Source organism: Micrasema longulum, unplaced genomic scaffold (genome assembly GCF_059751315.1).
Source record: "Micrasema longulum isolate JH-2025_06_02 unplaced genomic scaffold, ASM5975131v1 h1tg000179l, whole genome shotgun sequence".
Taxonomy (NCBI): Eukaryota; Metazoa; Arthropoda; class Insecta; order Trichoptera; family Brachycentridae; genus Micrasema; species Micrasema longulum.
The window spans coordinates 81,826-107,564 of record NW_028277384.1 but is presented as its reverse complement, the minus strand read 5'-3'; the positions used below and the strand labels follow the sequence as shown (position 1 = coordinate 107,564).

The 25,739-nt window shown below is 31.8% G+C and overlaps 1 protein-coding gene across 27 annotated transcripts in view; it reads right to left on the bottom strand.

The window, feature by feature from the left end:
• LOC148283902 (uncharacterized) overlaps positions 1-23,324 on the bottom strand; it is a 613,230-nt gene extending 589,906 nt beyond the window's left edge. For 15 of the 27 annotated variants that reach the window (XM_088243010.1, XM_088242985.1, XM_088242983.1 and 12 more), the window contains exon 1: positions 22,116-23,303. In XM_088243010.1, coding sequence (XP_088099136.1) covers positions 22,116-22,566 — 451 coding nt within the window. In that variant the 5' untranslated portion in view covers positions 22,567-23,303. Of the gene's footprint in view, positions 1-22,115 lie in introns of all 27 variants that reach the window. The other 12 variants (XM_088242986.1, XM_088242987.1, XM_088243001.1 and 9 more) reach the window with 2 other exon arrangements.
• Between the last annotated feature and the right edge of the window lie 2,415 nt (positions 23,325-25,739).

Genomic DNA, 25,739 nt, shown 5'->3' with positions numbered 1-25,739 from the left:
TGGTAAAAAATTATAAATAAAAGTGGAATAAAACTAAATACGTATTTTTATTATTATAATTAAATGTGTTTATGAAAAAAATAACAAAATATGTAATTGTTATTTATTCTAAATCACCACTACCGTTTATATCTTCCGACAAAAAAAATATTTAAAGTGCGCCCAGCCCGTTCTCAGTGAACGATGAAACTAGCCGATTACCTCAGCTTATTCTCCATACAAAAACGTGCACTATATTTTACATCTTTAACCAAGTCAGATTTTTTAGTACTAAAATAAACTTGAAAATTACAAATATTATATAAAGATTCTCTATTTGGAAACTACTATTTCTAACATTCTTTCCGAAGGACTATTTTTCTTTGATAGGATACCGTTGACATATTATGTATCACATAGGACATGTGGCTTTCGCAGTGGTCGTTTTTGGCATTATTCATTTTAAAAGGAATCGGCCAGTGCTCAATATTGACAGTTACTGCTAAATGTCATTGTGGTATTTATTAATAAACTTTTGTACAAGTATTGTATCAAAATAGTGTTGAATAAAGATATGTATATCGCGTGACTAACAACAATTCTTGTTTGAGTTGAGTTTCACAGAACCAAAGAAAAAATAGTCATTTATTAGTATATTACTTACATATTTTGTACTTATATGTAGGTACAAATTAATGATCATTTTATGTAGATTACCTTTAAAATAAATCACGGCTCGCCACTGCTTTATACCACACACGAGTTTAATATTAGTTAGAACACAACTAGTTTCAGGTATTCTAAATTATCCATCATTGGATGTAAATATCAATTTCAGTAACGGGAGTTCACATTTGTACCTGATGATGGGTTATTCAGAATACCTGAAAATAGTTGTGTTCAATTTGATTATATTCACCAAATAATTAAAAGTGAAATATTTATTAGAATGGATACATCATTTATTGTTTATTTATCTTAGAAATATAATTTGGAATCTTTCATCAAAATTTAATTACTCGTATTTATAATACCTGTATTAAAAAACCTTTGGTTAATTGATTTTACAAACTATTGAAATGCTATTAAAAGAACAACAAACCTTTATTTCATTTAATATCCATATATAATGCAATTTAAGTACAGTATATAATAATTAATAAAAGTATCAGTATTTTCGGAGGAAAAAAAATTTACATACATTATTTCTACGGCTTTCAATTAGATTTTTTGTTCTCCTGGCAATTTTTTAAAACGATTTGGACCTAATTTTGTTTTCATTACATAACTCTGATGTGTACCTATAAAAAGCATCTGCAAATAGATTTAGCAATTAAATTCCGAATGATTTAAATTTGTATAATTAATTCTTACCATTATCCTGAAAGTTAATTCAAAATAATTAATGGGAAGAACTCACAAATCTGTAATTGAGTTATTTTTGCGTACAAATTTTCTTCAAAATATATTACGAAACGGAAATCATCAAACAAAACCGATTTTCTAAAAATAAATTAATTTGTAATGGTATACTACCTGTTAAAGCAAATGACGCGTTATTATTTAAAATTAACCATGCTAAGAGAATCAATTAATTTTTCGTGTATTGGTCGTTTGGCATTTATACACAAGCGTAATTGATCATCAATTAAACCTCTGTAATATATTCTATTCTTAATACTTCATACTCACTCATCTGTCGTTACATAAGAAATTGATTTTTGAATTGAAATAGTTAGACATTGAAGTCAATATAGATAAAGTTAATTTACAATTACATATGATATTTAGATTCGAATAATTTTTCACTATTCAATATAAATTGGAGAAAAAATTATTAAAACACTTAAAATATTATATGTCACCACCAAACAGTTAAATCAGCCACTCAATTGGACGACTAGGCTATTCAATAGATGCCGGCATTCAATTGAATGGCTAACGGACGCTTGGCCAAAATGTTGAAAGCAACGTTTAATGAAAGACCTGAACATGTAAGTTACATGCTAGGATGAATTATACTGCTAACGTCGTCGAACAAAAACATTATCGTTTTTACTACGTATCTTGGCTATGCTATAAATTTCTTTATGATGTCAAAAATAAAAGTTCGACTGTTATGTTTGTATATGGTTATGTCTATTGCCATATTCAGCCGTGCTCATACGTTTAAGTTAAGGCATTTAAATCGTCTCGAATCTATTCAGCATCGTTTCACTAAAAAAAAATACTTGATTGAATGATTACTCTTGTTCTGAAATTGAAAAAAAACATATATATCTCTAGCTCAAAATAAAGATTAAATGCAGATTGAATCTGTATCTTCAAAATAGTAAAATAGTTGTGTTATTTATTACCGGCTTGAAAACTATTGTATATTTTTGATTACCTGCTAGATTATTAAACAGCCTAGCAATCCAATTGAGTGGCTGATTTTACAATTTGGCAGTGACAAATACAGGAATGAAAAATCACTTTTTAATCAATGTTTCTTATAATAAACTTATTTACGGACCCATTGAGTTATAATAAAACACGTTTTTTTTGTTGTATACAAGTTCAACTAAAAATAATAAAAAAAACTACTTCGAAACAAGATCTGGTCTATACTAGTGATTGTTGAAAGCTAAAAAGACTTGTACCAAAAAGTCCAAATCCTATCTCGAGTTTACATTACGAAGAATTGACGACTATTCGAGCTGTCATGTAAAGCTCGTTTAGAACAGCATACTTTTTATCTTTTCCTATATAATAAAGTAAAAGTTAACAAAAAAAAGAAATGCACTCCCTGCATTTTAGGTCAAGAGCCGACATTCGCCAAAATTACAAAGAATGTAAAAATAATATGCATATAAGGTAAAATTACGATAAAGCCTTGTTTGAGAAAGTATGCTGAATTATTCATTTTATTACATTTATATAGTTTCTTAAAGCAGTTTTAAAGCGTCATATGCATTTGATAGTGATGTAAAATGTGAAATGTGGGAGGTCTAAAATAAATATGGCATAATTTAAAAAATAACTTAGGTGTCAATGGAAATGATTTTTTAAAAGGTATTAGTTGATGATGTTATAACTTATATTTACATATAAGTTATTAATTTAATCTCCCACTTATTTATTTGACCAATTAGCGCTTTCACCTTATAATGGACATCATTACATTAAGTCCATTCGATCATTGAAAATATTATACTGTTCTCTTGTAAGAAGTAATTTAGATTTCAATTCATCAATATGGTCACCCTGCTATAATGTTCATGTTTATAATATAGAAAACATTCAACATAAATTTCTACGATATATAAACTACAAACTAAACATTCCAATACAAAATGTGAATTATGACTATTTATTAACACTGCTTAACCTAACAACACTTTCTGAAAGAAGAACTATTAATAGAAGTAAAATAGAAGTCTAGGCATCTACAGGGCTTACGACCTGAATATGGGCAGAATGGTGAATGTTAGACAGTGTGTAAAGTGGCCACTTAAACCAACCAATGACAGGTCATAAGCCCTGTAGATGCCTAGACTTCTATATTGTCCTTATCTAAGTAGTTCTTCTTCTCTGTTGTAATATGTTAATATTAACAGCTTCCTAGGGAGTTGAATACAGTCCTTGTCTACAAAAATTTAGACAAACTCAGAATTTTGTTGATAAATCCACCTGGTCCATGAAGAAGTATGGTAATTGAAACTAAACTTTCAGGCGTTGCCTAGTATGCAGGTGAAATAACTCCATTAGATGAATCTCACCCGCATAAATAAAAGTCTTAGTTCTTTGACTTACAAACATCAACAGATAAACGAATTGAAGGGATATAGATGTTCAAATACGGGCAGAATGGTGAATGTTACACAGAGTGTAAAGTGGCCACTTAAACCAGCCAATGACAAGTCATAAGCCCAGCCAAAGACAGCTTATAAGCCCTGTAGATGCCCAGACTTCCATTTTACCTTCTTCCTTTACCTAAATTGTTGTTTATTTCTGTTGTAATATGTTCATATTTACAGCTCCCTAGGGAGTTGAATCCAGTCCTTGTCTCTGAAAATTTGGATAAACTCAAAATATTGTTTCTGATTCTAGTTTGTTAAAGCCAAAATTTATAAGGAGTGATATTTTTTTTTAGAACACTAAAAAACACTTTTTAACATTTTTATTTCAGCCGGGCCTCTGCAATCCTCGCAAAATAAAAAGAAATCGTATTACCAATATACCGCAAGGAATAAATACAGATTCTTTTTAACTGGAAATCTCTAGTGCAGTAACTACGCCTCCCCATATTCCAAATACTGCAACAATACTAAATTAAATCCTTGGCTCTGTACACCATAACAGCCAGCCGGAGATAAATTTCAAAGTAAACAGTATTTATGGGATGGGCCAGTATTGTCGCCGCTGCCGCTACGTACGTATTTTGCGAATCACAACAAAAGGGTCATACATACATATATAGTTACTGCAACACTGCGTAATCATACAACATTATTTTTGAAAAAGGCCTGGTCGTGCATGATTAACAATTAGGGAGATTGTTATTGGCTGTTAGTGTTTATTTCGCTATTTTTATCCACAGTTATTGACATGTATGTATATTAGGTTAGTCCCAACACTTATGTATGAAAGTGAAACATGGAACTGGCAGAGGAAGGATGAAAGCCGAGTGAACGCGGTTGAAATGCGATCTCTTAGACGAGTGTGTGAAATCAATGTATGAAAGGGTTACGAACGATTTAATTGTACTAGAAATTATGGATAAAAAAGGCAGGTTTAAACATGTAACTAATTCTTATTATACTTTATACATACTCCTAGAGTCGAGTACTTTCAGGTAAAAATCCAGAATAAGGAAAACGACTGGATATAAGTCCGCCTCGTTAAGTAGTGGTTGGCGTGATCGCCTACCATTCTTTAAGCCTAGGGTTCGATTCCTGTCAGGGTGGACGTGAACTACTAATTTTTAAGGTCTTTTATCATCTACCTTCATGTATTAGATTGATTATGTAAATACGCTGTATTTTGTTTACCAATACAGTGCGAAAAGGGAAATGATGAAAAAAACATTTTTTTTTTATAGTAAAATTGATGCACAAAATTGTTTGATCCGAAATTTAAACATCACTATAAAAAACTTGACGTTTTCATAAGGTTTTTAATGTATTACTTATTTTTTGTACTATTTTTTTGTTCAATTTAGAGGTATTCTTATTTTTATTTAATTTATTTAACTATTTGTGCACAATGCAATATTGGCGGGCTTATTGTCAAATGGCAATTTCTTCCAACAGATTAATAAAATATTTTTTTTCTAATAATTCACATTACAAAACATATTCAATAGGAAATAAAATAAAAAGCTGAAAATATAGAAAAATAGGAGTAACTGGATTTGGAGAAACTATTACTCAATGGGAAAAAAGAACAAAGAGAAAAGAAAAAATTAAGATAGTTTAGGGAGGAAAAGGAGATGTTTCTTTAGACGTGATTTAAACAGAGTTACTGTAATAAACATCTTTGATAGTGGATGGGAGATGTTTCCACAGTCGAGCCGCATGGGCTCTATATGAGTTGGAGAAGAAAGAGGAATTGTGGATGGGTATTAAGAGGGTGTTTTGAGAATCAGGACAAAGAGGTAAACTATGAGCGTTCAAATTTTTCACGGAGGAACTTAGGTGCATTAGGACTATGCAGTACAGTTAACAGAAGTGAGATGGAGTGATAGTCTCTCCGCTCTCTAATTTAGAGCGATCCCAGTTGTATACGATAATCAGGAAGGTAACTTTATAATTTAACAAAAACACAATACTAAAATACTGTTTAATAATCAGAAACAAAAAATAGTAAAACCTTCAAGTTGTCAAAATCAAAATGTCAAATAAAATTCTCTATATTTTATAAATTTTATTATGAATTTCACACATTCACGACTTGTTCAAAGAAAGTACTTTTTAGTATTTTTCTACTGAGAAATTATTCCAAATGAGTTAGCATTTTTCTCATAGAGAACGGATACGTCAAAACATGTGCTAGCCGAAATATCACATCACAGTTCCGTTGCGTAAAACAATATATATTTCTCGGTGACAATTCCTATACTATTTCATTTTGCCTTGGTAGTTCATTTATAAAAATGTGGTGGTGAAAATGTATTTTATCGTTAATTTATCACTATGTTCGTCTTATTAGCGGTTGATAGGCAGAGTGATGGAACACCTTATTTTATTAAAAGTTTTTCTGGCACCTTCCCAAACTCTTCGAATATATGAGTGGAGATACAAGTCTATCGGTGAAAATGTTTTTCCTAACGATCTGGGATAGTTGTGCTGAGCGGACAAAGGAATGCGTGAAGTATTGGAGTATCTAGTAGATAATCTACTGTCTACAAATCTTGTGTAAAATAAAAAATACAAATATTATCTTGACGTCAATTCCTAAAAGATGCCACGAATATTAATTAGGCCGATTACCGAATATTTGGAAAAAAAAGTATGCATTTCGCGCGTTACAAGTTGCGGCCTGTTTCATTGCGGTGCGTGCGATGGTGAAGGGGTAAAGGAGTAGATCATGTCCTCCGTGATGTAGTGGTTAAGACGCTAAACACACGCACGGAAGGTATTGGGTTCGATTCCCCATGAAAACACAAAAAAAGGTGATTTTTCTCAAACTTATGTGTTCTGACGTATTATTTTGTTAAGCTAGGGTCTCGTAGGACAGCGGTGCCCGTATTTTAACGGCCGTAGAGAACGGTGATGTGGTGGATAGCCGTCGTAACGTCAACTAGAGAGTGGTTTTCTAGGGAAACGGTGTTAAATAGTGTTGATAATACCGTTTTCCTAGGAAACCACACTCTAGTCACCGTTACGACGGTTATCCACCGCATCACCGTTCACTACGGCCGTTAAAATACGGGCACCGCTGTTCTAGGAAACCCTAGCTTTAAAGCTTAGGACGGTAGCGGTGGGAAGAAATCGCATTAGAGCAATATGTCCACCCTTATATGTATGTAAATTGTATATGTATTTAAAGTATTAAGTAAATAAATAATAGGATACACAGCACAGCCTTTTAAGAGTCAACTATTGTTTGCGGTTTAACAAGGATTTTGTAGCGGAATCTACATAGTGCAGCGGTATATATCAATTTACGGATATACTCGTATTTTGGATTCTAAATTTATGCAATTTTTCGTCATAACGAGATTCTTTTGATTTCAATGAAGTTTATCAACAAATCACATACGTCAGTCTGAATTGATTTACGATTAAATTTCCAATGTTTGAAAGCTAATCTATCTCCGTCTTTTCATATTTCATTCTTGATACCAATATTTACAGAAAAAAATAATTTCCATGAAAAATTTCAAATACGAAAATCGAATGATTCACAATATTATTTGATCTTTTTTATAGTAACAACACGAAGAGTAAGTAATACAAACTAACGGATTGCTATATCAATCATTGTTAACTTTTTCATACCAGTCCATCATATCAATAAACATAAAAGATCAACGTACAAACAACATTTCACATGAAATTATTGACTTGTTTGCGTTGGTGTGATGCCATAAAATTATGTTAAACTACGTGCTTCAAGTACATACTAAATCTTAATTACTGTATTTTATATATTTGCTTTAGCTTTTATGGTATTGATGACAATTCAAACAAAAAATTATGAATGTAAAAAAAATACGTCATTATTGGCGACACTAAAGTGGTTTCAACTATGCATCTTTATATATATATTTCCTCTGTACGTGTGATGTCAACGTACTCCTCCTAAACGGCTTAACCGATTTACGTGCGGTTTTGAGAGAAATGTAGATCTTTGCGGTGTGCGTGTTCGTAGATATTAAAATCTTCAATCGAATTTGTAAAAAATAAGTTAGGAGCATAAATGTTTTATTCATCGATCTACCAGGGTTGCATTACGAGGAGAACGCATTTGCAAGCAAATATAAAGATGTTGTTTTTTTGTGTATAAAAAAGTTTGTTTTTGAAAGTTTACAAACAACATTTGTTTATTGTGGATCTTAATCAGATTTTTTCCTTAAATTCCTTATAATTTCTACGCATTTATTTCTTTTTATTGGATTTTTGATAATACTAAAATAATATTTAATTCAATACATTTTGAAAAATCGTATTATTACATAAGTACACCCCTTTGTTGGTAAGACGGCCGGGGTTTGACGTTTGCAAAAAGAATTCCATATTTTAAAAAATATTTATTTTATGTTTTGGAATTCAACCATAAACAACTACCTATTAAATTCAATATTTTTGGAATATTGACAATTTTTAGTTTTGGAATTTAATCATAAACAAGTACCTAGGTACCAACTTATCAATAAAAAGTCTTTTTCCAAGGCAAGCCAACGTTCGGGCAGGACAACGTCTGTCGGGTCAGCTAGTATTGAATAAAAAGTGTGAGTAAAAACGGTGTTTTAAAAAACAAAAAAAATAATGTTTAATAACCTATTTTTTTCAATCTCGGATATATATCGAGGCATAAACGGCAGAAAAACATAAGCGACTTTTTAGAGAATTGCGTTTTTTGAGGAAAAGTGTTCCTTATTACCCCCTGCACAAGTGTTTAAAACATCACATATACCTAAATTGATAATTGTAAGTTTGAAATAATTTTAAGTCTAGTTTTAAGTATGTATTAGCATATATGACTGTAGATAAATAAAATAAATAAAAAAAATATTACCAATGAGGGGAAAAACAGAATCCACAGTCACAGCATATTCAGAATTAGCATCTGGATAACAAACATCTAAATAATCGAGAAGTGAAAAAAGTTGAATTCCTAAACTTTAAATAATTAATTTTCAAATAAAGAATTCTTTCTGCAAATGACAAACTCTGTTTTTCTCACCAACAGGGGTCCACTGTATTAAAGAATGCGATTTTCAAAAATGTATCGAATGTCAGATGATATTATTTTCGTATTACTAAAAATCCAGTAAAAAGAAATAAATGGGTAGAAATTATAAAGAATTTAAGGAAGTAATCTGATTGGGAGCCAGAAAAAACTAATGTTATTTACAAACATTAAAAAAATATTTTTTTTATACACTAAAAAATAACATCTTCCTAATTTTTTATTGTATGTATTCTCATCGAATGCAACCCTGGAGATGGATAAAAAAAAAAATTTACGCTCTTAACTTTTTTTTCTACGTAATAAATTAAATAGCTATACTTATTCTCGTGGCCAAGATCTATATTTCGCTAAAAACCGCACATAAATCGGTTCAGTAGTTATTCAGTTCATCGAGGACACACATACGAACATTGTCTTTTATATATGTAGATAGAAGATAAATAGATAGGTTTAAATTTACAAGCTACTTTTCTCTATTGCAACCAGCATGTAATGTACTCCGAAATAATATGATATCCGCATCCACCCCTAGTTAATGTATGGTCATTTTTAGTTACACGAGAGTAGGATGATCACTCTTTCGCTTGAGATGCCCGTCTAGAAACTATGAAATATTATATAGGAAATAGCTTTTTGACATAATATTTTTTAAATAAATTTGTTGCAACAGAGGGAAATCATTTTGAGAAGGGAATATGGAAGTCTAGGCATTTACAGGGCGGGCTCGTGCCCTGTCATTGGCTGGTTTAAGTGGCCACTTAAGCCACTGTATGAAATCGAAAAATTAAATGAAAATCGTTATTTGTTACAGAACATTGAATTTGAAAAAATATATTTTATGTACTCTGTTCAGATGTAGTTTGTATTTTTTTCAAAGGGAAATAAACTTATTTGTTAAATAAACTTGTAAAATGTATTTCTTAGCCCAAGATTTCCCATTGAGGAAATACATCATAAACAAATCATGTATATCTTTTTAAACGAAAGATTGATAAAAAAAACTTATGCGAGTGAGCATTTGGAACTTACTAATGGCAAATAATTTTTATAGCCTTTTAAATGAGTGTAGACTGAAATGTATTTTAAGACTTATTAATTAGTTTTAGCTCAAAATTCAAAAGATACTCGACGTAAAATTCAACTGCAAACATAAAAAGCACAAATTTCTACCCATCACGATGTCAAAATAGCGAATCGTTGAAAAGTTTTCGCAGCACTGGCGTAATTAATTATCTTTAAGTCATTTTCCTTGACTGTTGACATTGATTACATTACACTTTATGTTTATTTAATTAATATTTGATTACATGATTGAATCATTCAATCTCTTCACGTTTCAACTGCCCTTAATCTCAAATCACAAATGTAATGCCGCTCATTGAATTTATTAATGTCACGGATATATTCCTTCTATACAATACAACAAGGAGATGACAAGAGAAGGGCACTTAATAATATTAAAAAGGTAATCGTGTTTTATCAGTCAGGATCATTGACAAGTGGGATTTTAACGGGACACTAATCGTATGTATGTATTATGCATTAAGTCTATTTTATTTCTAGAGGTACTTGACTCCAGTGAGATAATCTCTGGAAATAAGCGCGCCAGGGGATATAAACTATTGCTGTAGATTCTTGAATAAACAATAAAATAAAATTACAAAAGGCACAGCAAAACTCTATTGGGTATCAAAAGACAAAATTCTTACAAAGTGGGTGCTCTAAGGAAAGCGGTCCAGAGAGAGACTAAGGAAGTAGTTGATAAACTGTGTAAATGGGGGGGGGAGGGGGTTATCTGTATAGTTATTTTTTAATATGAACAGAACTTTTTTTTTTTTAAAATTCATAGGTAATTTTTCTGTGCACAAATACATATAATTTAGCCCTGTTATGGAAAAATAAATTAAAAATCACAAACACACCGCTCATGTAACGTGCGTGCGTCCCCCGTCAATGTCATCAACCGACTGAAGACTGAATCGGTTTTAGACAACACCTGGCATAGAACAGCGTCTCTGTCTTCCTTGTTATGACTTTTATCTTCGTGCTTTCACTTGCATAAGGTATCTGTATAGATGTGTTGCTGAATTAGCGGGCATTTATTCTTAGCGTAGCAAGAATAAATTGTATTAAAATAAATAAAACAGCTTTGTTTTTGACCATTAATTTTTTTTTTCCACCGACCGGTTTCAAAGCAAACAATCTTCTTCGTCAAGGTTTACGAAACTAAAGAATTAATTCCTATTTTATTTTTATCATGTTCACTAAATACTAAACGTGGACCCAATAAACCAAGTCTTTTTTTCCTTACAAGGGTGGTAATTTGCTATCAATATTTTTGAAGCTAGACAGGAGAGGACTAAAAGAAATAATGTTTATTATTTATTTTGTTCTTATAGTGAATCGCTTTTTTGATTACTAAGATTTCTAAGTTGTCTAATTTTAATATTTTATTTTCAATATTAAGTACTTTTAATCCAGTGTTTTTATTGAAGTTCTGAATTTTTTCAATCAGATGATTTGCGAATTCAGAAAAATTATTATTATTTAAGCATCTTAAGTGTTCTTTTACTATTAATATTAATTAAATTTTTCTTTTAATTTTTCCAATGTAGATTGAATGTATTGGTATATCCCAGATTTATTATATTTATGGACTTTGTCTTTGTGATTTTTTAACAATGATCCTATATTATTAGTTGTGTAGAAATCCGGTTTAATGTTCGATTGATAATTGTTTTGAAAAATTGTCATTTATAAAAATAATCCGCCTCCATTGTTGTTTGCTTTATTTACTGTGGGAGTAGAATATAAATATTTATTTATGGATTTGCATCTTTGTTTTTGATTGAATATTTTATCATTTAAACTCTCATTATATCCATTATTTTTAGCAATCTGTTTTATTGTATTCAGTTCTTTTTTTACATTAGTATAACTAGTGGAACGTTAATTAACCCATGTATCATTGAATTGAATGCGGAATGTTTATGAGCAATTGGGTGATTTTTTTTGTATGAAAATTTTGCATAGTTATACAAGTTATACTTTCCAAATCGGGTGTGAAAATGTCCATTTGAAGATTACAAAATATACGATTTCATCATTTAAGAAAATAAGAGAGATATATCAAGTCTTGTGTCCTATGTTGACTTGTGTGACATCACAGCCACACGAGAGTTTATAATAATATACAAAAAATAAAACGAAAATATAAACTATCACAGCACCAACTACGTACACACTGAAATATATACCACAAATTTTGTAACAAGGGTAACAAGATATAATAAAATAATGTAATTGAATAAATAATAAATAAATAATTGTACCTACGTACAGATTACATTATTTCGTGTCGCTATTGTTTCGTGAGTAACATAAGTGAGGTAGATAGAATGGCGGCCTCCGTGGTGTAGTGGTCAAGACGCTTGACTCACGCACGGAAGGTTCCGGGTTCGATTCCCGGTGAGAACACAAAAATTAAAATGTGATTTTTCTCAAGCCTGGGTGCTCTGTGATATAATTCACCACTGTAATTAGGCCTCCTGGCCTGTTGTGGTGCAAAAAAAATATAGTTACGGGAATAAAATTAGTTAAGATATGAATAGAAAATTTGATAATTATTAAATCAATGAGACTTAGCTTCCGTTTGTAGCGTACTGAATGAAGTAATCAGATTTACATGTTTTTTTATTTATTTTTATAAATTCTACGTTTTTTAAAAAATATTTATGAGTCATTTTAATAAGGTACACCTGTTTTAAGGAGAACTGGAAATTCTTTTTTTAAAATTTAATCTTAAAATATAAAGGATAACTTCAAAAAAGAAAATATTAAAAAATTTGTCACGAGAAAAACGCGACATGTTTGGCATTAAAAGTTGTGACGGCAAGATTCGTGACGATGTTCTCAAAAAAATTAAATGGTTTGAAACAGAGTCGAAAATGAACATGAATCGTGACGTATTAGGGGCGTATTAATGCGATGACCGTTTTTACGGGAATTCAAAATTACAAATTAAAAAATAAATTTTATGCTTCTCCTAAGTAGCAACGTGATATTTACCTATTGTTGAAAAGTAATCAGTTTTATGCATCAGATTTAAAGAAACTGCAGTTTTTGCAGCCATTTTACTTGTAATCATTATGTTGTGTGTCTTCATGATTTTGTACTATTTGAAATTCTTGTGGGAGCATTGATTAGACTTCTTAATCTATGGTAAAACAACTTTTGTAGATTTTCATATTTATTTAGATATTTATAATAATGTTCTGTTAAATGTAAATTTGTCGGCCTCGTGGTGTAATGGTCAGCGCGTTAGCCTGCCATGCAAGAGGTCTCGGGTTCGATTCCCAACATGGTTGATGTGAAATATTTATTTAAATGGGTGTTTTCACACTAGAATATTTCCTGGAGTACCCGAAGCGTAAGACTGGTCATCTTACCTTCATGTAACAAAAATGATCAAGATACGATGCGATTAGTGTACCAATTCAGTGCCCTGTGTACCATTAGATACGGAAAGTGAACGATGACGATGATGAAATGTAAATTAAATCAGTCGTTCAGTAAATAATTCTGCTATTTATCGTTTTCCAGTCACGTAAAGTTTGGTGACACCTGACACGGAGTATATTAGCTGACCAGAGACCGGGCACCGGGGACCGGGAGAGCAGACAGAGGAAGGAGATGATGGAATAGACAATTGGGTGGTGACGGATGAAGCGGACCGCAATAGCCGTAACCCGACACGTCCGACCAGACTATTCTATAACACTTCAATAAGTGCGTCCGTTATCTAAAGGCCCGCTTTGGGCTTTCACGCAGGTTCAACGCACTGCCGACAGTGGCCCATTTGTGACGATGGCGATAGTGAAAATCCGCACTGCATGATTAAATAGTGAAATATAACAATTTTTTTAAATTTTTAAAGTAATAAAGGTCTATGAAATACTGTCCAGTAAAAAAAAATTTTTTTGCTAATTATTAGTAGCATAAAAAATATTTTTGAATATGTTTGAAAAGCTGACACAAGTGGCCCTCTCCATCTCCACATTGCTCTCAAGGTTTTATAACCTTTGTGCCTATAAACAACAACCCTCGCATTCAATTTTTAGATTATGTACCATCCTCCAAAATAAATATACTTAACGTATATGTTAAGGTGATTTTACACTAAAATTTTAAACTAATTATTCATAGATGCTTTTATCATTTTTTTATTGAAATTATTTTTCGTTTATTTTCAATGTTAATTTTACAAAACTTGGTTTGCGGAAACGTTACACTATATTGATTGTTATAAATACAGAAACAATATAATTTACGCCCTTTTCACATAATGGTTCACAAAACAAAAAATAACTTATCTTATTTTTTGTTTTGTACACCATTTTGTAAAAAAGGACCCTGGTTACATTGTTATGGTATTTGTTCCAATCAACATAATGTAAAGTTTTTGCAAACCAAATTTTGTAAAATGAACGTAAAAATTCCATTTTTCAATAAAAAATTATAAAAGCGCTATCTATGAATAATTAGTTTTATATTTTAATTTAGAATCACCTTAAAGTATAACCATGTTGATATTCTGTTAATTTTAATTTACAGTTTTTTTGTGGTAATAAAGTTTTTATTGTTTTAAACGTGTCTATAATATTGTTAAAGCGATTTAAAAAGGATAGGGAGACGCGGAAAAAAATGTTCTTTTAAGGGAGGCGTAGTAGCATAAAGGTTAGAAACCGCTGCTGTAAGGTAAACATATCATTGTTTTTTTGGGTGATCCCGTTTTGTTTGAAATCATTATGATGTTTTTGGTACCATTGTAGGCGCCATCTTGAAGGTAAATTATCATCAAACTCTTATCTGCACGCGACGGTGTCTAGGGCTCGGCAAAATCAAATGTAGCGTATCTCAATCATCTGTTACAGGAATATAAGCTGATCAATCTTAAGCTTTAGGTACCAGTCCAGGGACAATAAAATACTAAAATGTAAAACAACCTTTGAAAACGAATTTTTTTTATGCATAGGAATCGAACCCAGGACCTCAAACATGGTAGCCAAACGCACCGACCACTACACTATGAGACGGACATTTTTCGGATCGATTTTTTTATCGGGATTTTTAATTGAAAGCAGCCAGCGAGTCAAGAATATCTGTCCAGGATTATGATTCAATTTTTCACACAGAACTGTATTCTTCATCCCTCCTGACGCAGACTCAACTAAACTAAACTATACCATATTTTAACAATGTTTTAGATTCCACAAATAAGATCAAAACATAAATTACTTTATTCCGCTGATCTAGCAAATTGCGATTAGTGGTTAGCCAGTTAGTCTATCATGGCCCGTATTACAATGGGAAGTTAACATTTATCTTCGATTTTAAATAAAAAGTAAAATGTAGTTTTTCGTATGAAAAATAGAACATGCATACAAATTTTCATTCTAAACATGTTCAATTACAGGTAACAGATAAAGATACGTTCTCAATTAATGTTTTTTTATTTAAATTTAAATATTTTTGAAATATGAATTTTCAAACAAATATACACACTTTCGTAAGACCATACCGATTTTACTTTATATAGTCTCGATATATATCGATTAAGATAGCACTTGTAATCGCGACCTATGTGGAGGGTGTCGAGTTCAATTTCCGATATAATTGACATTTCACATTGAAAGGAAATTTTGTACTTAATCCTTTCAAATAGTTTAATTAATTGCCAAAAGGATTCAGAGTACCAATTTTGAAATAAAGGCACAGGACGTGCAAATTAAATTTTTTTTTCTGGAAATACTTTGAATTAATAAAATTGCTTTAGTTGCTTCAGAGAATGTTCAAAGTGTAATTTTTAAAACTTTTTTTATCTTTTTTTTTACAACAAACATAAGAGGTAAAACAGGGTATTAAAAAAGTAAAGGATAGTTACATAGCAATGTAATACATATTAATAGTAAAAATAGTAAACAAAAAAATCCCACAAAGGCATGGCCTGTTTATTTATTTATTTGACGGACTTATGCAGTCCATTCTAACAATGGTAAATACAATTTCTTAAAATAAATACAGGCACTAATAAAATAAAATACAATTAAATAAAATTAAAGCTAGGACAAAAAAAAATTACTACCTCAAGAAAAGATCCGGTCTACCTTAGTGAATTTTTAAATCTATAAAGACTTACACCAAAAAAGTCCAGTTCCTTTCTCGAGTTTACAATACACAATTGGGACATTGGTGCATGCAAGCCATGGTTTGTGCTTTGTTGTTTGTGGGTATACAAGAAAATGTTAATGAATTTTGCTCCTATAACAGTTTTAATATTTTTTTGTAACATAAGAAAGAGAAAATAAAATATTTTGTAAAAGATTATTAGGTATTTTTTTATAGTAATTAAAAAAAGGAAATAAAAAATATTTTTTAAAAAAACATTAAAATATTCCTAAAGGGCAAAAAAATACATCATGGAAAAAAGGAGTTCAAATTCTTTAATTTGTATCCAGGATAGTGCGTGTTTTTTAAAAGAAGGAAAATTTTGAAAGTTTGTAATCAATGAAATCAGTAAAAAAATAATTAAAAATTTGGGCCTATAAAATATGCATGTCTCTGTGCGAGCCTCGTTTTACAATGTAGTATTTCTAACACACTATTCTTTTTTTGACTTGATCTATTTGAATTACTTGAAAAATAAATTTTGGTCTTAAATATATATTTTAAACATTTAAAACAATATATTTGTCTTATGTCTAAAAGTTACGCTTCTGGGAACAATTGGAAAGAGGAAAAAGTGCGATTAAATTAAAAGTAAATAATAAATATCTGTAACGATTTATAATACGTTATAAATTATTTTTTCGACTTGTTGATTTATAATATATGATAATTATTATTCTCCTTTCGTACACGATCGTTAAAATGAAACCCGTTCTGACTTTTCCTTATACAAACGTTTTCCCGTATTTTCCCCTGGATTCTACATACTTGAGCAGTGTTTTTTTTACACACTAAAGATATTTACCATTGGCGTGTCTCAATCGATTTGCTTTTTTGATTAATTGTTTCTTATAAGAGCTAGGACCATCCATAAACCCTTACACAAATATGATAAATAGTTTGGAAAAACAGGAAAGGTACCGACACGGTACAAGACACGACAGGGCACCGGCATAAATGATATATGAGGGTTTAGAAGGAAACTTAGAAATCTCAATTTCTTCCTTAAAATGTAACATGATTAGAAAGACAGTTATCAGAAAAAGTGACGACATAACTTTGTAGTAACGCCAAAGGAGTTATTTATATTGACACACGAAAAATCATTTGTATCTGGCGTGTTAATTTATTTTTTTATTACAATGCTTGAAACGTGAATCAACATTAATATATAAAATCAGCTTTAAAACTAAAATAAACCTAATTATTTACGACGTTCTTACAAGGTTACATCATTTTGTGAAAACGTTAGAGATGGGACAAATTGATCAATGTAAATTAATCGAATAAAAAAATAATTAATTTGATGTTGTTTACGAAAAAAGTATAAATGCCTAATTTTTTGGTGAATAATTGTGTTAAACACACTATAATAGCCTTGTTTTTGCGTTTTTTATATCAATTTTCGGAAACAGAGTTTCATGATTGCATGAAATAACTGATGAAATCGATTTGATCAGTGATTAGTAATTTCCCATCACTAATGAAATTAGTTTGACAGCTAGCATTCTAATCAAGCTATATTTTAAGGACTATAAGATATTTGCGAAAAACTTTTTTTTTTTAAAGTTATATTTCTAATTATGCTTCGCCAACTCAATAGAGAATGCTAAAATTGCGGTGTCAAGTAGTATAACTGAAAGCTGTGCAAGATTTAGAGGTGGTTTTGAATTACGCTATTATTCAGATACGTAGGTTTTTAAGTATTGTTTATTCTGACGTCAATAACTAATTTTTCCATTTTTGGTTGGGATTTCTTAGTTCGCTTCTAATGTCCTCATATAATACAATGAGTTGACAACCAAAACAATCTCAGGATCTATTTAAATGTACAATAGGTATGGTCAAGACATGATCTAGGCAGACATGGCACGTGTGTCTTCTCAAGTCAGGAGTGATAACACCGCTTGCTTCTTGAGTGTTTGCGTTTGCTGTAGGAATACATCGACAGCGTTTATGAGATTTTGTTAACTGTTCTGGAGATCCTTGGCAGAGGGGAAAAGAATCGGACGTTGATTCTAAAATTTTCCAGAGCAAAGACAGCATTGGTACGCAAGTTGCGGTGAGGTACATTAAGATTCATCTGAGAAAGAATATCATGGGCATGTATATATTATATAGTTATATATTATATGTACCATTGCGTGCGAATAAGGAAATTATGATGATGACGGCTTTAAAATCTCGTTGCGTCACTATATTTTGAAACTTTCAAACATATTTCTGTGATAATTAACTTTTTTTTCATGTTGACGTATGTCGCCATTTTGACTAACCGCTAAGTTGATTGACAGAAATAAATCCGCGGGAAACAAAACACGTCAAGACTAATTCCGTACTCATAATGAAGAGTCAAGCAAGCCACTAGACTTTTCTTGAGCCCGAGACAAAATATCAATGTAGACGATATTGGTTTTTCTTTCACAATACCGTGAATTCCTTACTTTTTATAAATTCACTGTGGATTTTTTTTAGAAGGATGACACGTATTTGAATAGGAGTTTAAAAACTTACGAAACTTTAAATCTGCTGAATTTTATACAAGCTAAAAAATTAGAGCCCGGTAGCTAATGTACTTTAAATATAATTATTTTCTCGTTAGGTTGACTCGATTAAATTGAAATAAAAAAACGCTTTTCTGAAAACAGTTGAATTGAAAAGTTTAAACATCTTACGCATTAAAACACGTTAAATGTATGAATATGGAGGACACAATTTTTTTAATATATTTTTTTTTTTCAAATAACCCGCTAAGCCTCTATTTAAGAGGCTTCACAGCAGGTGGGAAAGAAGGGATATGGAAGGAGTTAATGAAAAATTCACCACAACACCCAGACCAATTGAGAAAAAAATCTTTCATGGATTTTTTTCTTGCAACTGGCGGAAATCGAACCTGCAACGCCAGTTTCACAGTCAGCCGTGTAACCAACTGCTCCACGACGCCTGTCACCTAATAAAAACTAGGTTTTGAGTATACGTAATAGGTAAATTCTTATTCTTGTTCCTAAGAACATATTTTATAGCACCGTCCCCCACCTCTAAAGGTTTAGGTCGGTGCTATACACGTTCCTGACGTCACTGCGACCTGTAAATATCTACTGTGGCGGATCCCCGTGAATAGTTCTCGCCCTTCAAACCCTGGTCTATTAAGAGACTGGCTACTGTGTGGAAGGCGTGAGCTCTCATTTTGCTTAACCTCCCCGTCCAAACCCAGGTCCGTAAAGTATCGGGCTATTACTAGGCAGAGCTCCTTTATCGTCAGGTTTGACCAGTAGTCCCCCGAGGATGCTGCTTCTTTTATGATGTAAAGCATATCTGTACCCTCATATTCTTTTCATTTGGAAAAAAACGGATACAACCAACGTATGATAACATCTAATATTATCAATTTGATTACAAAACACAACTGTCGGAATTTGTATATAATATGCTTATAAAAAAGGATAAATTTGTATATACAGGGAGTTCTTTAAACCATGTCACATCCGAAACCACGATGATCAGTATAAGCAAGAAGACATATTGGCACATTGAAAAAAACAAATGGTTGCTAACTTCTTCAGGGGAGAAACAAGGAGGGGGGAGGGGGGAGTCTGACACACCGTTAACCGCGCGGCCGGCCCCCCCTCGCTTCACCCCTGTAGAAGTAAGCAACCATTTGTTATTTTTAATATTTTATTTTTACAAATTTTCTTTGTTCTAAATATTTTTTAAAATTTGCTAATATGTCTTCTTGCCCATACTGATCATCGTGGTTTCGGATGTGACAGGGTGTAAAGAACACCTGTATATTTATTAAAAACTTATAAACAAAGTAGGAACGTGGCGTGGTTATTGCTTCAAATAAGTATTCAAATCTCTTTTAACCACCCAATAAAAATTCACACGTTTTTTCTGTATTTTAAGCTGTTCATCGTTACCTCTAATTTTTAGCAGTTTAAAAGTATGATAAATAGAATATGCGGTGGCAGAGGAGATCAATGAATAGGTATTTTAATGCCTCCCCGATACTACATAAAAGACAACTGCACTTCAGATTCATTATGCCTAAATAAAATCCACAAAATCCACGTGTCGTATTCTCGGTTTCCGCACCCCAAAACCGAACGGATTTTTATTTTAGAAAGAGTATCGGAATAAAATAAAAAGAGTCAGTGCCTTTTGTGCTTTTCAGTAATATTTGCCACATCTGTATATGGTGCGTCCGAAGATGGGCTCTTCTAAGGGTTTTTGAATTGTCTAAGATACAATAAAATAAAAAAATATCAAAATAACAAAGCCTAAAAGACACGCCGATAGTTTAAAAAAAATTCTCTTATGCCATAATCCAGGGAGAAAATACGAAAATACGTTTTCATGAAGAAAAGCCAGACCACGTTTCCCATTAACCCTTTATAGGACAATTATTTTGTATAGATTTACATTCTGTAAACCTAATAAAACATTAACGTATTACAACAGAGATAAATAATATTTTACAGAAGGGAATGTAGAAGTCTAGACATACACAGGGCTAATGGCCTGTCATTGGCTGGTTTAAGTGGCCAATTTACACACGATGTAACATACACCATTCTGCCTATATTTAAACATCTACATTCCTTTGACTCTTCTATGTGGTGACGTTTGTAAAATGTCCTTCATGTATGTTGTAATATGTTAATATTAACAGCTTTCTAGGGGGTTGAAACCTTATCTACAAAAATTTATACAAACTTAAAACATTGTAAATAAAAATATTATTTTTTTAGATAATTAACATATTGCATTTGAAAAACCTGACAGGTAGTCTAATCTACGAGTGTATGTTATTACAATACTCTTGTGATGTTAGACTTATTATTTATTGATTCGAAATATTAGAAAATAAATATCTCAATTCTGGTGGTACATTTTTGTACCACTTTGTTCTTGGTATCCAATAAAGGGTTAACGCATTTTTTTCCATAGCCTACATTTAAATCATATTCAAAACTTAACGATAGCGAACATCTTCGATATGTTCTGTGGTAGGCCCCGAGATCTTAATAAACTGTCAACTGTCAGTTTTGTGAAAAAAAGAAAAATTATTTTTAGTGTCTATTTTTCCTAAAAAATATTCCATATTAAATTGCAATGTGGTGTGTTAATCATATTTTCATTTACCAAAGATTAATCTCTTAAATCCTTATTCTTAGGTACTGGTCTCGGGGTAATTGACAGTTATTACTTTAGACCTGAGCTTTTATGACAACGCGTTGAAAGGTCAAGTTCGTGAGATCTCTGTCTTAATGAATCGATCAAAATTCACGAGATGTTAATTATTTTATTATAGTTGGAGAGTGCTTGTATCAAAACAGTTTATCAGATTTATTGATGAACGGCTTCTGTGTCTAATAAACCTGTTATTTTATTACGTATCCGAATGATTATTAATTAACAATAAAATATATACCAGTCGGGACTACGTTCAAGGCGCTATTTCGAATAAAATTCATGAATCTCCGATATATATTTAGGTTAATTTCTAGTTTTTAATGTATTCGGAAAGAAATACGATTTTTTACTTACGTATCTGTAAATACTGAATAAAAATTAAAACGCTTTGTTTTCAATCACTTGATATTTTTTTTATTTACCGACCAGTTTCGAAGTTACATAAGCTCCAATTAAAATATAATTTAGTTTATTTTTTTTATTTAATGCTTCGCAAAAATACATTACACAATTGAATTAACAATGCATTTCTCAATTAGAAAACCCCTGCCGAGGAAGACTTTTCACCATTTTATTTTAGTTGAGTACAATTTTTTTTTTTTGTTAATGAATACTTTTGAAGCTTGGGTTATAAGATAACTATAGGATCCAGGTTAATCGCATTTCTAATTATTAATATATTTTATAATAATATAGTGCCGAACATTTTTTGGCAGGCTGTTAAATGATTTACGTATTATGTAGCTTCATATATTTTGGATAATGTTGCGTTTTGAAATGTTATTTTAAGCTTTATTAGAAGTTGATTGTACCTGCTGGACAGTTGCAATCTGGTACATCTCTGATCTTCCTCAACAAGGAGACCAGACCGCTCCTCGGCTGATTCGCCTCCAGCTCCGCCGCCAGCAACCTCCGACCGGTGGAAGCCGCCTCCCTCGTCATCCTGTGTTGCAGCTTTCCCTCCACTTCCCTCCTCAGCCGGAGGAGCAGAGCCTCGCTCGGCTCCGACGAGGACCTCTGGAGGACGGTAAACCTAGTCTCCAGATCCAGGACCCTGCCTTCGAGAAGACTGCCCCGGTACGCGGAGAACACACTGATAGCTAAACTAAAGAAACAAAGACCACAAAGGAAAAGATTCGACTGCGTTTTGCTCTTGTCCCCAGCGTCGATCGTGAAGGTTTGCATCTTGTTTTTAATTGTCTCCTTACTTAGTTTGTTATGTTTCTTGCCTAGGGATGCAGCCGTCGGCTGGTTGGGATCCATCTTTCGGTTCGGCGGATTCCCTTTTTCCACTGTCTTCTGGGTTAAACGGTTTTAATTGCCGATGCTACCCTGAGGCCTGGAACGAGCGGGCTGCGGAGCTCGTTCCCCGCGGCTATACATGGAAGCGAGCCTCCCCTAGACGGGTTTTAATGAGCACTTTACCTCGAAATGAGGATCCCGAGTACACGACACAGCAACGTTACAGAAACTGCACTAGGACACCCACAGTCCTTTTCGATCGCGGATATTTATTTTATCTCCTAGAAACCTCACAAACTTTGCTTGTTTAAGATTCATCTTTTCTCATCACCAGAATAAAATAATAAACACACGGAGACAGTATAAAATAATTTATACTGTATAAAGCTGGCGATTATGTAGCAATAGCGCCGCTAGATAATCCGTTCGAGGAACACATCACATTCGTATCATTTGTAAAGGGGTCCCATCCGAGACTTCATCAATCACTGAAAGCCTATTCATCCGGGGGTAGGTTTATTGGGGTGACACTAATCACTTTGTTTATGCGCAACAATTAAAAAAAACCGCCAAAAAAGTAAACATGAAACTCGCTGTATATCAACAATAGTGTCACACCGAAAAAAAAATAGCGCCTGTCTCGCAATCAAGTCAAAACGAACGATAAGTTTGACAGGTATTCGGAAATCTTCGTTATAAAATTACGATTCGACGATTTCGGCGACTTCCGACTAGAGAACGACCGACACCCTACGGCGACGGCGGTCAAAACTCGACTGGTTTTGAATCTGGAAACAACGTGCCACAACTTTAGTCTCCGCCACGCATCGGCCGTTTCCGCCAAAGCTCGTGATTTGAAACTTGGGGTAAGAAAGTTATCCCCTGTGTCTCTTTTGTCGGAGGGTTGGCTGAAAAAATGCAGTGTGTACTTTTCATTGTCAGCGCGGCTTTATTTATACCACCGCGATGTATTGGGTTATTTTACGTATTATACAATGTTTTTAAACAGTTTGTAAAAGGTGTGTAAGTGGGGTGGAAAGGACAATGAGTTGTAGAAGTTTTATTTATTTTCATTCAGCCATAAGGAGACCAGGTAAATATTGAACTAGCAAAGGGAATACTTCACGACTGGTTGGAAGAATGGAATGGCATTCGAGGGGGAAATCTTTCACACCGTTACGTCAATGGCCGCTAAGGAGAATGGGATGAATGTTATCTTAATCTGTCGAAATATCCTTTGTTGTGATTTATTTCACTCGCATTGTGATGCGAATAATCGGTCTCGATAATCAAATATCTACATAATGAATTTATTATGTTACTTCCGTAGCCTTACATTGTGATTATCATTGGAGTCAACCATCAACTACTGGGTAATTATATTATTAGTTTTCTAAAAAAAAAAAATTGTTCACTCGGTATGATGACTTAAAAACATATATTATTTTGTTAAGCAAAAAATGATTCTAACTATTCACCTTGATTTTTAACAAAAATAATATTTTTTTGATATTTTTGACAACCTAAAAGAGTTTCTTCAAGTAAGTATATTCTGAAAAATAATAAGAAAAATAAAAACCCTGTTAGGAGTGGAAACATTGTTTTAAAACATTTCTCATGTTTTAACATAGTGCTCGATTTTTCAATGTGCAAAATGCGATCACTTTTATATTTTCTGGAACAAAAATATTTGTCATTTGACGTATTTCTTTCAACTAACATTTTTAAATACACTTTACAAAAAAACGTTCACAAAGCTTTCCAAGCCAACCACTCAACAAAAAAAAATTCATGATTTATTTTCACTTATATTTACAAAATACTCCTGTATAAATATTTACAAAAATAGCCCTGCTGAATTACAAGCATGCAATTCATCAGCGGGTTCTTTTATATTTATTATATTTATATTTTTAACCTACGTTATAATTTTATTTAAAATCCTTACACATTTTATTACAAATTAATATTATCATTGATATTCGAAACATTTTTCCATCGGCAATAACTTACTATATTATATTAATAACATAAATAAAAAATTAATTTAAAAAATATATATATATTTTTAAATAACGAGTTTTTTGGAAATCAATCATTTATGTCGAACTTATTGGACTGAATGAATTACCCGACTATCAGAAGATCTATATATAAGGTGATTGATTTAGATCAACCGGTTTTGAATTATTTGATTCCTTTTTAATCGATATTTTACATTACTGGTAAACATTTTTTCGCAACGTCTCGTCGTGGAATGTAATTCGGTTGAGGTTGTGCAAAAAGTGTCTAACAAAAATTGTGGCAACCAATCAAAGTATACAGTTCTGAGATTGTATTTATTTCAAGAAACTCAATTCAACAATGCCGTTATTCAAGAAATATTTTTTTTAGTCAACGTAGACGAAAATTTTTCATCTTGTACGTTCCGCGTCCTAGTAAACTTTTTGATCTAAATCGGAAATGCTTATTTTTTATTAAAAAACAACGACAACAAAATAAAATATTGAAGTTTGTACCTCCCGTATCCAACATCAACCAAAGGAATCTTTAAAAAAAACTTGACAGTTAAATATTGACGAAAATTTCAAATAAATAAATAAATTATAAAACTTAAACTTAAAAAAAATTGTAATTAACGTGTAATAAAAGAATATCGGAACAATACCACATACAACATTCCAAAACGAAACAATTGAGATTAATAAATCAGGGACAGAAATTATACAATATACCACAGACAAAACTAAACAAAAGACCAAATAAAAGACAATATTTTCAAAAGATGTAAAAAAAAATATTTTCAACAACAGAGCATGAATAAAAAAATTTATTTTCGTTTTGTAAAATGAATGTAATAGTCCATAAGGGTTGACAAAAAGTTTTCAAATAAAAAAAATATATTTAAAAAACTATTTTGTTTAATTCTATAATTGAAGATATACTCATATAAGCGTGTGAAATTGTATTAACGAAAAACTTCATAATTTGTGTTTTCTATTATGCATCTTTGTTGAATTACCTTATAAAATAAAATGAATAAATATCACAGCGCTGAATTTTTTTACAACCTGTATTTGTGGATTGAGTGCTTTACGCACAACTGCGACAAATTATAATCATGTGTGGTGAGTGTAAACACGTCGGTGGCCAAGCACGTACTTACGTATTCAATAGCTTCCGATTATTTATTC